Raw genomic sequence first — 14,226 nt, 5'->3', positions numbered from 1 at the left:
CTCATAGGCCTTATCCATCTTTTCTAGGAAATTCTTGAAAAACCTTATAAGCGTAGATTTGAACTCTATATCCAGACGCTTTTTGTCCTCCATTTCTTTCGTTTGTGATCTATTTTGTTGTCGCATTTCGCAGTTACAGATGGGACGGGGTTTCAGGGTGGAGCCTGCAGCTTTGGCTTCCGTCAGCCCCGCCCTATGCGGGTCCTTCAGTGCTCGCTGCCGGCGCCTCTGAGAGAAAGGTGCCCTCGATTTTCGCCTGCTGCCAAACAGTCTATGCTCTCCCCCAATGAGCCCGGTATTGGGGTTCAGTTCAGTTGGAAGTGGAGTTGGAGGTGGCGTTCACAGCAGTCTGGAGCCCCAGTCTCCTTCCCGTCAAGGCAATCCCGCGGCACAGCCGGCCGTCCCTTCTCTGCGCGCTGTGTGCGCGCCTCCGGGACCTCCTTTCTCCGCTACCCCGGGGTTCCGACTTACAGCCCAGCTCCCTATGGCTGAGCCTGAGTCCCCGGGGTCTGGCCCAGAACTGGGGTTCAGAGCAGTTGGGGGCCCAGCACAGTCGGAGTTTTATCTCCTTTCCGCTAGGGAACGCCCGCCAGGCACTCGGCCTCCCTCCTCTCCGGCTCCGTCCTCTCCGCGCGCCGCGTGTCTCCGTACCTTAGGCTTTTACAGCTCCTCCGCGCTTCCTTCTGGTTTTCTCCTTGCTTCTTGTTGTAGGATTTCCAGTCAGTCGACTTTCCTGTAGTTCTGGGTAATGTCCATTTTATATTTTAGTTGTATTTTATTAAAATTGTTGTGTGCGGCTGCGGCTAGTTGCCTACCCGAGCAGCCATCTTGGATTCCTCAGATTTTTTTTTTTTTTTTTTTTTTTTTTTTAATTTCCTTGGTTTTTAGATTCACTTGTTGATAGTTATGTATTTGTTGTTCATAATTTTTTTAATAAGTTTTTATTGTTCATATTATTACAAATGTTCCTTTCCCCCCCCCCCCACTATTGCTCTCCTCCACCAGGTTCCCACCCCACCCTCTGCCCTTTCCCCACCCCCCATTGTCCTCATCCATAGGTGCACAGTTTATGTTCAGTCTCTTCCCACATCCCCCTCTCCCCTTTTCCCCAAGAATCATCAGTTCACTCCCCTTCCATACCTCTGATTCTATTATATTCAACAGTTAATATTGTTCATCAGATTTTTTTTTTAATTTCCTTGGTTTTTAGATTCACTTGTTGATAGTTACATATTTGTTGTTCATAATTTTTATCTTTATTTACTTTCTCTTCTGAAAGAACCCCCTTCAGCAATTCATATAATTCTGGTTTGGTGGTGATGAACTCCTTTAGCTTTTTTTTATTAGTGAAGCTCTTTATCTGACCTTCGATTCTGAGTGATAGCTTTGCTGGATAGATCATCTTTGGCTATAGGTTCTTACTATTCATCACTTTGAATATTTCTTGCCATTCCCGTCTGGCCTGCATGGTTTCTGTTGAGAAGTCAGCTGACAATCGTATAGGTGCTCCTTTATAGGTAACTACCTTCTTTGCTCTTGCTGCTTTTAATATTTTCTCTTTGTCTTTTGCTCTTGGAATTTTAATTATGATTTGTCTTGGTGTGGTCCTCTTTGGATTCCTTTTGTTTGGAGTTCCGTGCGCTTCCTGGACTTGTAAGTCTAATTCTTTCACCAGGTGGGGGAAGTTTTCTGTCACTATTTCTTTCAGTATGTTTTCGATATCTTGCTCTCTCTCATCTTCTGGGAAACCCCCATAATTCTGATGTTGGTTTGCTTGAAGTTGTCCCAGAGGTTTCTTACATTATCTTCAATTTTCTGGATTCTCTTGCCTTCTAGCTTCTGCGGAGGAGTGTCTTCTGGCTCTTTATGTTCCAACTCTTTGACTTGATTCTTGCAATCTTCCATTCTATTTTTAGGACTCTGTATAATATTTTTTATTTCAGAGAATGTATTCTTTATTTCTTGTTGACCCCTTATCATTTCTTATTGATCCCTTATCATTTCTTGTTGATTCCTTATTAATTCTAGTTGATCTCTTTTCATATCCTCATAGGTCTTATCGATCTTTTCTAGGAAATTCTTGAAAAACCTTATAAGCGTAGATTTGAACTCTATATCCAGTCGCTTTTTGTCCTCCATTTCTTTCGTTTGTGATCTATTTCGTTGTCGCATTTCGCAGCTACAGATGGGGCGGGGTTTCATTGTGGAGCCTACAGCCTTGGCTTCCGTCAGCCCCGCCCTATGCGGCTCCTGGGTCTCAGGGTCCTTCAGTACTCGCTGCAAAGCGCCTCTGAGAGAAAGGTGCCCTCGATTTTCGCCTGCTACCAAACAGTCTAGGCTCTCCCCCAATGAGCCCGGTTTGGGGTTCAGTTCAGTTGAAAGTGGGGTTGGAGGTGGCGTTCAGAGCAGTCTGGAGCCCCTGTCTCCTTCCCCCCAGGGCAATTCCTCGGCACAGCCGACCGTGCGCAATGTGTGCGCCGGGACCTCCTTTCGCCGCTCCCCCGGGGTTCCGCCTTACAGCCCAGCTCCCTCTGTGTGAGCCTGGGTCCCCGGGGTCTGGCCTAGAACTGGGGTTCAGAGCAGTCGGAACTGGGGCCCAGCACAGTCGGAGCTTTTATCTCCTTCCCACTAGGGAACGCCAGCCAGGCACTCAGCCGCCCCGGCTTCCTCTCCGGCTCCGTCCTCGGTGTCTCCGTACCTTAGGCTTTTACAGCTCCTCCGCTCTTCCTTCTGGTTTTCTCCTTGCTTCTCGTTGTAGAATTTCCAGTCAGTCGACTTTCCTGTAGTTCTGGGTCCATTTTATATTTTATATTTTAGTTGTATTTTATTGAAATTGTTTTGTGCGTCTGTGGCTAGGTGTTTACCTCGGCAGCCATCTTGGATTCTCTACTTATATAGACATTTATATACACTCACACATTGTGTTTAGTAAAAGCTGATTTATAGCCTGGGTTTTGTTTTTTGCATTTAATCTTAGATTTTGTTCAGTGTCAGCCCACAGAGTAGACCATTGCATGGATGTGCCACACCACAACTCTTCTGCTCATTCCCTGTGGGTGGGGACCCTCACTGACTCTACCTAAGACCCCTCCTCCCATTTACCCTCAAGCCCTGACCTGCCCATGGAGATAACCCAGCAAGCTAGGCCAATGCAAAAACACAGCAAAGAAAACCAACAGGCACTCTCCAGGGCCTTACAGAGACCTGGGATCATCCTTGGGAGGGATGTCCCTGTATGTACTCTCAGCTAGCAGATAATGAGGACTGAATAGTTGTAGTTCTGAAGGTGGCTGGCCTAGGGAGTGCTTGTGCTTCAAGGTGGCCATCATCTCACTTTGCCACATGATAGCAGTGTCATTTTATAGACCTTGCAGGGTGATGGGTTCAGAGCACACCAGCACTTCCTAAGATGTCTGTCTGAGCAGTTTTAGGGATATATTTGAAAGCTATTGAATCAAGACTCCAAATTAAGAAACAAATGAAAGCTACTAGGCTTTCAGAAAGGTGGTTTATTTTAACATTTTTTCTCATTTATTGAGAGAGAGGAAAGGAGAGAGAGAGAGAAAAAGAGAGAGAGAGAGAGAGAGAGAGAGAGAGAGAGAGAGAGAGAGAGACATATTTATGAGGTCATGGGTAGATTCTTTTTTTTTTTAATATATTTTATTGATTTTTTACAGAGAGGAAGGGAGAGAGATAGTAGTTAGAAACATCAATGAAAGAGAAACATCTGTCAGCTGCCTCCTGCACACACCCTACTGGGGATGTGCCCTCAACCAAGGTACATGCCCTTGACCAGAATCGAACCTGGGACCTTTCAGTCCACAGGCTGATGCTCTATCCACTGAGCCAAACGGCTTCGGCATGGGTAGATTCTTGTATGCGCTCTGACCAGGGCTTAAAACTGCAACCTTGGCATATTGGGATGATGCTTAAACCAACATAACTACCTGGCCAGGGCTTCTTATTTTTATTATTATTTTATTAAACTTATTTTTCTAACATTCCTTTTTTTTTTTTTTTTAAGGTAGAAAAGCTTTTGAGAGCAGTTGCTGATGGAGATTTAGAAATGGTGAGTTTGTAGAAGTACATTTTACAAAGCTTGCTCTCGGTTCAGTTAGGAGTTGTGTGGCTTTTTGTTCACTTTCACATAGAAGGCGGTACACTTAGTAAATATTTGGTAATGGCAATGTGACCTTTCCACCACAAATAATGAGGCGAGAGGACATAAAGCTGCATAGTGATTATGTCCCTGCCTCTTAGACATTCATATTCTGGGAGGGTGGTGAGATGTTGGTAAGAGACTAGCCCGCCCAGACCCAAGTCTCAAAGTATGGGCTCAAAGCCTGACCCACTAGCTAGGGACAAGGTGAGCAGACAGGGTAGAAGGTGAGGAGGAGTGGTGGAGGTGAGGGCAGAGCCCAGGGGGTGTTAGGGTGGCCCTGGAGAAGTTGTGGACACCTGGGCCAGGAGGCTGAAGTCTGAGGCTTGAGGCCCCAAGGAGCCAAGCAGGTGCCAAACAAGATGGTGCTGACTGGTGTAGGTCTGAACCTGTTGAGGATGTCCTGCAGGAAGGGAAGGTGTGTGTCCTAACCCACAGTGCCAGGTGACCGGGAACATCTATGATGAGATCACTTGAGAGTGGAGACAGATTCCCACAGGCAGTTTGCCTGGCTTGCCTTTGGCTTCCTGAAAGGGATTTGTTTTGTCTTCAAAGGAGAAGACAGTTAGGTGCTTAGCAAACTCCTTCCTTTTGTGGGTGGGTGAGAGGACTGAGACCAACTGTCCAATGCCCTGGGGCCCCCATCCAAATTATCTACTCATGTGATAGCTTCCAACCCCCTGCCTGGGCCCACCTCAGCTCCCTGCCCCCATTCTTGTTCCCTTCTTCTCATCAAGAGAAGCTGCCCTCAGTCTCGGCTAACCTGGTCAGTGAGGACCCTCAGTCAGGGCCTTTGGTGTTTCCACCCTGACCAAGTGTCTGTCTCTTGGATGGAAGGGACCTCGAAGAGAGAAGCTTGGGGTCAAAGAGGGGTTCCTGAAACCTTTTTTCAGTCTTGCAGGCATATGCTGACTTCCTCAGTGCTGAGAACCAGGCCTAGATATGTATTGAGAATGTTTTCTCAAATTTAATATCTTAGAAGCTTTTCTTTACTGGAACATAAATTTGACCTGTTTGGCAGTCTTTCCAGTGCTCTCTAGTGGAGAGGACATTGGTATGGAGTTCCAACCACAACTTAATAGTTGAATGGCCCTGAACAAGTTATTGACCTCTTGAGTGAGTTTTCTCCAGGTGAAAAGGGAAGAGCTGGTTGGAAAGTGTACAGTTAGATCAAAGAGGATGTGCTTATTAAATGCTCCAGGAATAGCATTTTCAAGCAGCACCACTCTGCTAAAATACAGAACAACCACCATTCAGAACACCTGAACTGGCTGAAGGGAAGCCCTACAACTAGAGAAGTAAAGAAGAAAGCACATTGAGACTGGTAGGATGGATGGAGGCATAGAACAGGCTGGTCTGACACCCATGTGTGCCGGTTTTTGTGTTGTTTTGTTTTATTTGTTTAATCCTCATCCAATGATGTTTTTGCATTGATTTTTAGAGAAAGTGAAGAGAAAGAGAAAGACAGAGAAACAATGTCACATCGATTGGTTGCTTCCTGCTCATCGATTGGTTGCTTCCTGCACAAGCCCTGACCAGGGCCTGGACTAGGGAGAAGCCTGCAACTGAGGTACAGGCCCTTGACCAGAATCAAACCCAGGACCTTTCAGTCCATAGGCCAATGCTCTATCCACTGAGCCAAACCAACTAGAGACGTGTGCCATTTTTTCTTAATCCAGAAGTAAATTATCCCTGTGGAGGCCACCCTTGAGGAGCAAGGAGTCCTAGCCCCACACCAGACCTCCTATCCAGGGTTTAAGAGGTGGGAAGAGAAGTCCCTGTAACTTGGGGCTGTAAAAACCAGCAGGGATTGTGGCTGAGGAACACAGAGGCTGCCAGTAAGGCCCAGGTGTCCATCTTAAAGGCCTGGCATGAATTTACTTAGACTTACTTCCTCTGAGCTGTAGTGTTGGGAGACCCAGACACATGGAAAGGAACCGGATTGCCTGGCAGAAGTGCAGGAACTCAGGGGCAGCTTTCGATCAGACGGAAGTGCTCACAGCAGTCATTGTTCCTGTTCTGGGACCTCCCTGTCCCAGGGCTGACTGGCAATCATATCTGAATCCCCATCAACCTGATGATTCCCTGAGATCCCATCCCCTCCAGTTTGCAGCCCCACCCAAGATATTTGCAGTAGCTTTTCCATATGAATGGCCTGTCCTGGCGCAGCAGCTGGCATCAGCATACCCCCAAACTTATCAATAAAGGGCCTGACACCTTACAGCAGCACCAGCTTGCCTTAATTCAAAGCTGGACCTCACCTGGGCACTTTCAAACCCAAAATAAATAGAAAGAATCTGCAGATATCTCTAGCTCCTGCCAAGTGGCCCCAGGTAGTGGCTGACTTTGCACCTCCCAAGAGACCCAAGGGCCAGTTTATCCAGTGGACAGCTTCAAACCATACCACATTGCGCTCTACATATCCATAGGCAACACACTCAAAGGGCAGACTCAGTGAGCTCCATAGCCCTACTGAAGCAAGTCCTGCTTCATAGAGGTGTTTCCTGCACAGCAGCTTTCCCACTATAGTTGCAGCTGGTCCTCACAGCTACTGTAATTTGCCTGGAGGTCTATTCCTCCCAGTGTCACCAATAACAATCAAGGCTCAAATATAATAAGACTATGCAAATAGCCCACAAAGGGAAACACTTAGTCCTAGCTGGTTTGGCTCATTGGATAGAGTGTCGGCTTGCAGACTGAAGAGTCCCAGGTTTGATTCTGGTCAAGGGCATGTACCTTGGTTGTGGGCACATCCCCAGTGAGGGGAGGGTGTAGGAGGCAACTGATCAATGTTTCTCTCTCGTTCAATGTTTCTAACTCTATTTCTCTCCCTTCCTCTATGTAAAAAAATCAATTTTTTAAATTTATTTTTTATTTTTTAAATAGGGAAGCACTTATAGTGCCCAGCTTGGGTGGCTGGGGAAGCTGAGCCACTGGGCCCTATAGGACACCTACTATATAAGGCTAGTCTACCAACTCCAGGAGACATGCTAGCTCTACCTAATACATAGAAACAAACACAGGTGAGCAGCCAAAATGTGGTGACAAAGAAACATGTCACAAATAAAAGAAATGGGAGAGAGTCAACTACTGGATACAAGTTCAACGTATTTTTATGATACCTTCAAGAGACTTAGACTTTCAAGGATTTTAGTGAGAATACCAAAGACATGAAAAAGAACCAGTCAGAAATTAAGCATAGACTACTGAAATAAAGACTAATTTACAGGGATTCAACAGGAAAATAGAGGATTCCGAGAATCAAATCAACAATTTGGAATGTGAGGAAGCAAAAAACACCCAATCAGAAGAACAAAAAGAAAAAGGAATCCAAAAATATGAAGATATTGTAGTTTTAGGAGCCTCTGGGACAACTTCTAGTGTACCAACATTCACATTATGGGGGTGCCAGAAGGCAAAAAGAGAGAGTAAAATATTGAAAAACCTATTTGAAGAAATAATGACAGAAAACTTCCCCTACCTGGTGAAAGAAATAGACTTACAAGTCCAGAAATCACGAGAGTCCCAAACAAGAGGAACCCAAAGAGGACCACACCAAAACACATAATTAAAATGCCAAAGGTTAAAGATAGATACTCTGAAAAGCAGTTTCCTACAAGGGAGCACCCATATAACTATCAGCTTATTTCTCAGCAGGAACTATGCAGGCCAGGAGGGAGTGGTAAGAAATATTCAAAGTGATAAATAGCAAGGACCTACAACCAAGATTACTTTACCCTGCAAATGTATCATCAAATAAAGAGCTTCACAGACAAGGAAAAACTAAAGTAGTTCATCACCACCAAACTAGTATTATATGAAATGTTGAAGCGTATTCTTTAAGAAGAGAAAGAAGAAAAAGATAAAAATTATGAACAATAAAATGCCAGTAAATATATATCAACAATTGAATCTAAAAATCAAAATAAAGAATAAGAAATCTAATGAGCCGAAACCGGTTTGGCTCAGTGGATAGAGCGTCGGTCTGCGGACTGAAGGGTCCCGGGTTCGATTCCGGTCAAGGGCATGTACATTGGTTGCAGGCACATCCCCAGAAGGGGGTGTGCAAGAGGCAGCTGGTTGATGTTTCTCTCTCATCGACATTTCTGGCTCTGTATCCTTCTCCCTTTCTCTCTGTGGAAAATCAATAAAATAAAATAGTAAAAAAAAAAAAAGAAAAAAAGAAAAAAAAAAAAAAGAAAAGAAATCTAATGAATAGGATAAACTTGCAAATACAATAGAATTAAAAGCATGAAAATGGACTGATGGTTCTCAGAGGGAAGGGGGTGGGGAGGCAGGAAGAGATTCAATAAAGATCTTATATACATACTAGAGGCCCAGTGCATGAATTTGTGCACAGATGGGGTCTCTTGTCCTGGCAGGCGATCAGGGCCATCTTACCCAGTTCCGATCGGGACCATTCTGGGCCAGCTGGCCAAAGGGAGGGACTGGGGGAGGTTGGCTGTGGGAGCACACTGACCACCAGGGGGAAGCTCCTGTGTTGAGCATCTGCCCCTTGGTGATGGTGCATCATAGCTACCATCCAGTCGTAACAGTCGCTTAGGCTTTTATATATTATATATATATAGGCTAGAGGCCTGGTGTATGAAATTTGTGCATTGGGGTTGGTCCCTCAGCCTGGTTGGTGCCTTTCACACCCCAGGAGCCCCTGGGGATCAGGCCTAAGCCAGCAGGCGGACATCCTTCTCACGGTCCGGGACACCTTGCTCCTGGAGCCTGTCTGCTTGCTGCTCCTTAGCACTCAGCTTGCTGCTCCTTAGCACTGCTGTAGAGGCAGGAGAGGCTCCAGTCACCACAGCTGCTCTCGCCACCGTGAGCCCAGCTTCTGGCTGAGCGGCACTCCCCCTGTGAGAGCGCACTGACCACCAGGGGGCAGGACCTGTGTTGAGCCTCTGCCCCCTGGTGGTCAGTGTGCATCATAGCAACCGGTCATCCTGGTCATTCCACCGTAATGGTCGTTTAGGCTTTTGTTATATAGATATGCATTACCTATGGACACAGACAATAAGGTGGCAAAGGCCTGGGGCAGGGTGGGAACCAGGTGGAGGGGCAATGGTAGGGAAAAGAGAATATCTGTAATACTCTCGACAATAAAGATATTTTTTTAAAAGAGAGAGAGGAAAAGAAGGAAGGCACGAGGGGAAGGAAGGAAGGAAGGAAGGAAAGGAAGGAAGGAAGGAAAGAAGGAAGGAAAGAAGGAAGGAAAGAAGGAAGGAAAGAAGGAAGGAAAGAAGGAAGGAAGGATGAATTTCTAACACAAGCTACAGAAACAGTAGCTTAATCTCTCTATCACTATGAAAGGGTTTAAAAAGGCTTGAGCACATGTGACCCCTGGAATCTTTGTGAGCAGCAGCTGACATTTTTTTAGTGACTGTGGCCCTGGTTTGGGAACAGTTAGAGAGTTAAGGTACTGTATCTTATAAAAGAGTTAAGGGTGAGTTTTAAGTTCCTATTTCTCTTTTACTGTGCATCCTCAGGTGCGTTACCTTTTGGAGTGGACAGAGGAGGACCTGGAGGATGCGGAGGGTGCTGTCAGTGCTGCAGACCTTGAATTTTGTCACCCCTTGTGCCAATGCCCAAAATGTGCTCCAGCTCAAAAGGTTTGGCATTGCTTCTGTTGATGAGGGTGGTGATAGGAGGGAACGTTCTTCTTTGTCCCCTTGAGAACGATGTCTGCTTCTCAGCCAGCTGATTTCTGAGTGGTTGGTAGTGGGTATCCCTGAGATGTGGTGGGGTTAGTTAGCTCAGGGTGGAGAGAAGCTGGCGCCCGTACAGGATCTGGCTTGGGCTGCCTGCTTCCTGAACAGGCTGGTCAGTAAGCAGGGACATCCACATGGCTCTCTGGGCCCCTGAGTCACAGGCAGGAGTTTACAAATAGACACACCTCGCCGAAACCGGTTTGGCTCAGTGGATGGAGCGTCTGCCTGCGGACTGAAGGGTCCCGGGTTCGATTCCAGTCAAGGGCATGTACCTTGGTGGCGGGCACATCCCCAGTAGGGAGTGTGCAGGAGGCAGCTGATGGATGTTTCTCTCTCATCGACGTTTCTAACTCTCTATCCCTCTCCCTTCCTCTCTGTAAAGAATCAATAAAATATATATATTAAAAAAAAAATAGACACGCCTGAGGGTCTCCGTCCACGTGGCCACATCCCCTGGGGAGGCTGCACTCGAGGTCCGTTGCCACTACCATTAGTGGTACTTCCTCTGTGGCAGACACTTCCCCTAATGGTAACAGCTTGCAAAACCATAGACACCTACAGTCCATTCACCTTGCTGAGATATCCCATTTTACCTGTGCTCGTGTGTGTGTGGGTTTAGTTCTATCTAGTTTTATCACATATGTGGCTTTGTGTACCCACCACCATATTCAAGGAACAGAATAGTTCACTCACCAGGAGAAGAAGCACTCACGCTGCCCTTTTACGACCACACCCACCTCTCTGTCACCCTCACCCCACCACCCACTAATCTGTTGTCCACTTCAAAGATGTTATATATGTAATCATACAGCACGTAACCTTTGAGGACTGGCTTTGTTGTCTAGCATGATTCCAAGTTGTTGCATGTAGTTAACAGTTTACTTCTTTATTGTTGAGCAGTATTTCATGGTTGTATGTGCCAGTTGGTGTAACCACTCTCCTGTTGAGACATGTTGCTTGTTTCTAGATGGGAAATTACAAATAAAACTGCTATGAACATTTTGTACAAGTTTTTTGTAAGAACATAACATAGTTTTCTTTAAGGTGAATGCCCAAAAGTGCGATTGCTGACTCGAGTGATTACATGTTAATTCTGTGGTTAGTTTTGTAAGGAACTGACAGACTTTCCCAGACTGGTTGTACATTTTACATTCCCATTAGCAATCTCTGAGCCATTCAGTTTTTTGCATCCTCACCAGCTTGGTGTTGTCACTCTTTGTTATTTTAGCCATTCGAATAAGTGTAACACTGTCTCATTGGGTTGCAGTTTGCTTTCCCTACTGGGTGATGATATTGAACCTCTTTTCCTGTGCTTATTTGCCATCTGTATATATTCTTCATTGAAATGTCTGTTCATTTCCTTTACCCACTTTGTTACTCTTTTCTTTCTTTAAAAAAAAAAAATTATTGATTGGGGAGAGAGAGACATCAATGTGTTGTTCCACCTATTTATGTATTCATTGGTTGATTTTTTAAAATATATTTTTATTGATTCAGAGAGGAAGGAAGAGAGAGAGATAGAAACATCAATGATGAGAGAATCATTGATTGGCTGTCTCCTGCACGCCCCCTACTGGGGATCAAACCCGCAATTCAGGCATGTGCCCTTGACTGGAATCAAACCCAGGACCCTTCAGTCCACAGGCCCACACTCCACAGCTAGGGCTTATTGGTTGATTCTTGAATGTGCTCTGACCAGGCATATCAGGACGACACTCTGGAGCTTCTGGGCCTGGGTTGTGTGTGTGTGTGTGTGTGTGTGTGTGTGTGTGTGTTTTACTGTTGAGTTTTCAGAGTTCTTTATACTAGTACTAGAGGCCTGGAGCACGAAATTCATGCCCGAGGGTGGGGGGTTGTCCCTCAGTCCAGCCTGCACCCTATCCAATCTGGGACCCCTCAAGGGATGTACGACTGCTCAATGGGATCGGGCCTTATACGGGCAGTCAGATATCACTCTCACAGTCCAGGACTGCTGGCTCCCAACTGCTCGCCTGCCTGCCTTCCTGATTGCCCCTAACTGCTTCTGTCTGCCAGCCTGATCACCCACTAACCACTCCCATGCCAGTCTAATTGATGTTTAACTACTCCCCTGTCAGCCTGTTTGCCCCCAACTTCCTTCGTTCCAGCTTTTGTTCTGGTCACCCCTAACTGCCCTCCCCTACAGGGTTGATCGCCCCCAACTGCCCTCATTGCAGGCCTGGTCTCTCTCAACTGCCCTCCCTTGCAGGCCACACAGTGCCACATTATTTTGATTATTGCAGCTGAATAGTAAGACTTAATATTGGGTAGAGTGAATTCTCCCTAATTTACTCTTCTTTGCCAGGATTGTTTTAGCTATTCTAGAGCCTGTGCCTTTTCCTATAAGTTATAAGCTTGACTATCTCTACAAAAAAACCTTGCTAGAATTTTGATAGGAATTGCATTAAAACTGTAGATCAATTTGAAGAGAAATAACATCTTTACTATGTTGAGGCTTCATGAATATGGTATATCTCTAATATATGTAGGCCTTCTTTGATTTCTTCATCAACGTTTTGTGATTTTCAGCATAACAGACTTTTGTCCATTTTGTAATGTATACCTAAGTATTTCATTTTCTTTTGTGTAATTGTAAATAGTATCATGTACATAGTATGCACTCATGTGCTAGCTCTTAACTCAATGTGTGTTCCATACTAAGAAAATTAATTTGACTTTACAAATGGATATAGTGGTGTTATGCTTCATATTGTAAGATTATACTACCTGGCCTGCCCCTGCCCCATGGCTGCCTCTCAGACATGGCTGAAAACTTTTGTGGGAACTTGAGGGTCTGCTGAATCAAGTGATGAAGGCTTAGATCTGGATGTGTTGAGTTAGTATAGCGCTGGGGTGTTGATCTGTGAGTGCCTTGGGTGGGGCCTGGATGAGGCTGGTTGACCTATTTGGAAATGTCTTTTGTGTGAAGTGTATCATTGGGCATGTGGAGGTATTATTATTTTTATTTATTTTTTTAATAAATTTTTATTGTTCATAGTATTACAAATGTTCCTTTCCCCCACCACCACCATTGCTCTCCTCCACCAGGTTCCCACCCCACCCTCTGCCCTTTCCCCACTCCCCATTGTCCTCATCCATAGGTGCAGTTTATGTTCAGTCGCTTCCCACATCCCCCTCTCCCCTTTTCCCCAAGAATCGTCAGTTCACTCCCCTTCCATACCTCTGATTCTATTATATTCAACAGTTAATATTGTTCATCAGATTTTTTTTTAATTTCCTTGGTTTTTAGATTCACTTGTTGATAGTTACGTATTTGTTGTTCATAATTTTTATCTTTATTTACTTTCTCTTCTGAAAGAACCCCCTTCAGCAATTCATATAATTCTGGTTTGGTGGTGATGAACTCCTTTAGCTTTTTTTTATTAGTGAAGCTCTTTATCTGACCTTCGATTCTGAGTGATAGCTTTGCTGGATAGATTATCTTTGGCTGTAGGTTCTTACTATTCATCACCTTGAATATTTCTTGCCATTCCCGTCTGGCCTGCATGGTTTCTGTTGAGAAATCAGCTGACAATCGTATAGGTGCTCCTTTATAGGTAACTACTGCTTTGCTCTTGCTGCTTTTAATATTTTCTCTTTGTCTTTTGCTCTTGGAATTTTAATTATGATTTGTCTTGGTGTGGTCCTCTTTGGATTCCTTTTGTTTGGAGTTCTGTGCGCTTCCTGGACTTGTAAGTCTAATTCTTTCACCAGGTGGGGGAAGTTTTCTGTCACTATTTCTTTCAGTATGTTTTCGATATCTTGCTCTCTCTCATCTTCTGGGAAACCCCCATAATTCTGATGTTGGTTTGCTTGAAGTTGTCCCAGAGGTTTCTTACATTATCTTCAATTTTCTGGATTCTCTTGCCTTCTAGCTTCTGCGGAGGAGTGTCTTCTGGCTCTTTATGTTCCAACTCTTTGACTTGATTCTTGCAATCTTCCATTCTGTTTTTAGGACTCTGTATAATATTTTTTTATTTCAGACAATGTATTCTTTATTTCTTGTTGATCCCTTATCATTTCTTGTTGATTCCTTATTAATTCTAGTTGATCTCTTTTCATATCCTCATAGGTCTTATCCATCTTTTCTAGGAAATTCTTGAAAAACTTTATAAGCGTAGATTTGAACTCTATATCCAGTCGCTTTTTGTCCTCCATTTCTTTTGTTTGTGATCTATTTCGTTGTCGCATTTCGCAGCTACAGATGGGGCAGGGTTTCAGGGTGGAGCCTACAGCCTTGGCTTCTGTCGGCCCCGCCCTATGCGGCTCCTGGGTCCCAGGGTCCTTAAGTGCTGGCTGCAAAGCGCCTCTGAGAGAAAGGTGCCCTCG

General features: G+C 45.0%; 1 protein-coding gene and 1 long non-coding RNA gene across 8 annotated transcripts in view; one reads left to right on the top strand and one right to left on the bottom strand.

Annotated features, from left to right (window-relative positions):
- The window catches only part of ANKRD27 (ankyrin repeat domain 27), a 72,284-nt gene that overhangs the window by 43,121 nt on the left and 14,937 nt on the right, over positions 1-14,226 (top strand). For 6 of the 7 annotated variants that reach the window (XM_084905692.1, XM_084905691.1, XM_084905694.1 and 3 more), the window contains exons 21-22: positions 4,025-4,069; positions 9,658-9,780. In XM_084905692.1, coding sequence (XP_084761818.1) covers positions 4,025-4,069; positions 9,658-9,780 — 168 coding nt within the window. The remainder of the gene's footprint in view (positions 1-4,024; positions 4,070-9,657; positions 9,781-14,226) is intronic. The other variant, XM_084905693.1, reaches the window with a different exon arrangement.
- LOC311633301 overlaps positions 1-14,226 on the bottom strand; it is a 49,411-nt gene that overhangs the window by 31,871 nt on the left and 3,314 nt on the right. Inside the window, exon 2 of the long non-coding RNA XR_014796929.1 lies at positions 10,699-12,624. This is a non-coding gene — a long non-coding RNA (uncharacterized lncRNA). The remainder of the gene's footprint in view (positions 1-10,698; positions 12,625-14,226) is intronic.

Source organism: Pipistrellus hanaki (genome assembly GCF_964339955.1).
Source record: "Pipistrellus hanaki genome assembly, chromosome: 15".
Taxonomy (NCBI): domain Eukaryota; kingdom Metazoa; phylum Chordata; class Mammalia; order Chiroptera; family Vespertilionidae; genus Pipistrellus; species Pipistrellus hanaki.
This window is presented reverse-complemented; position numbering and strand designations above follow the sequence as displayed.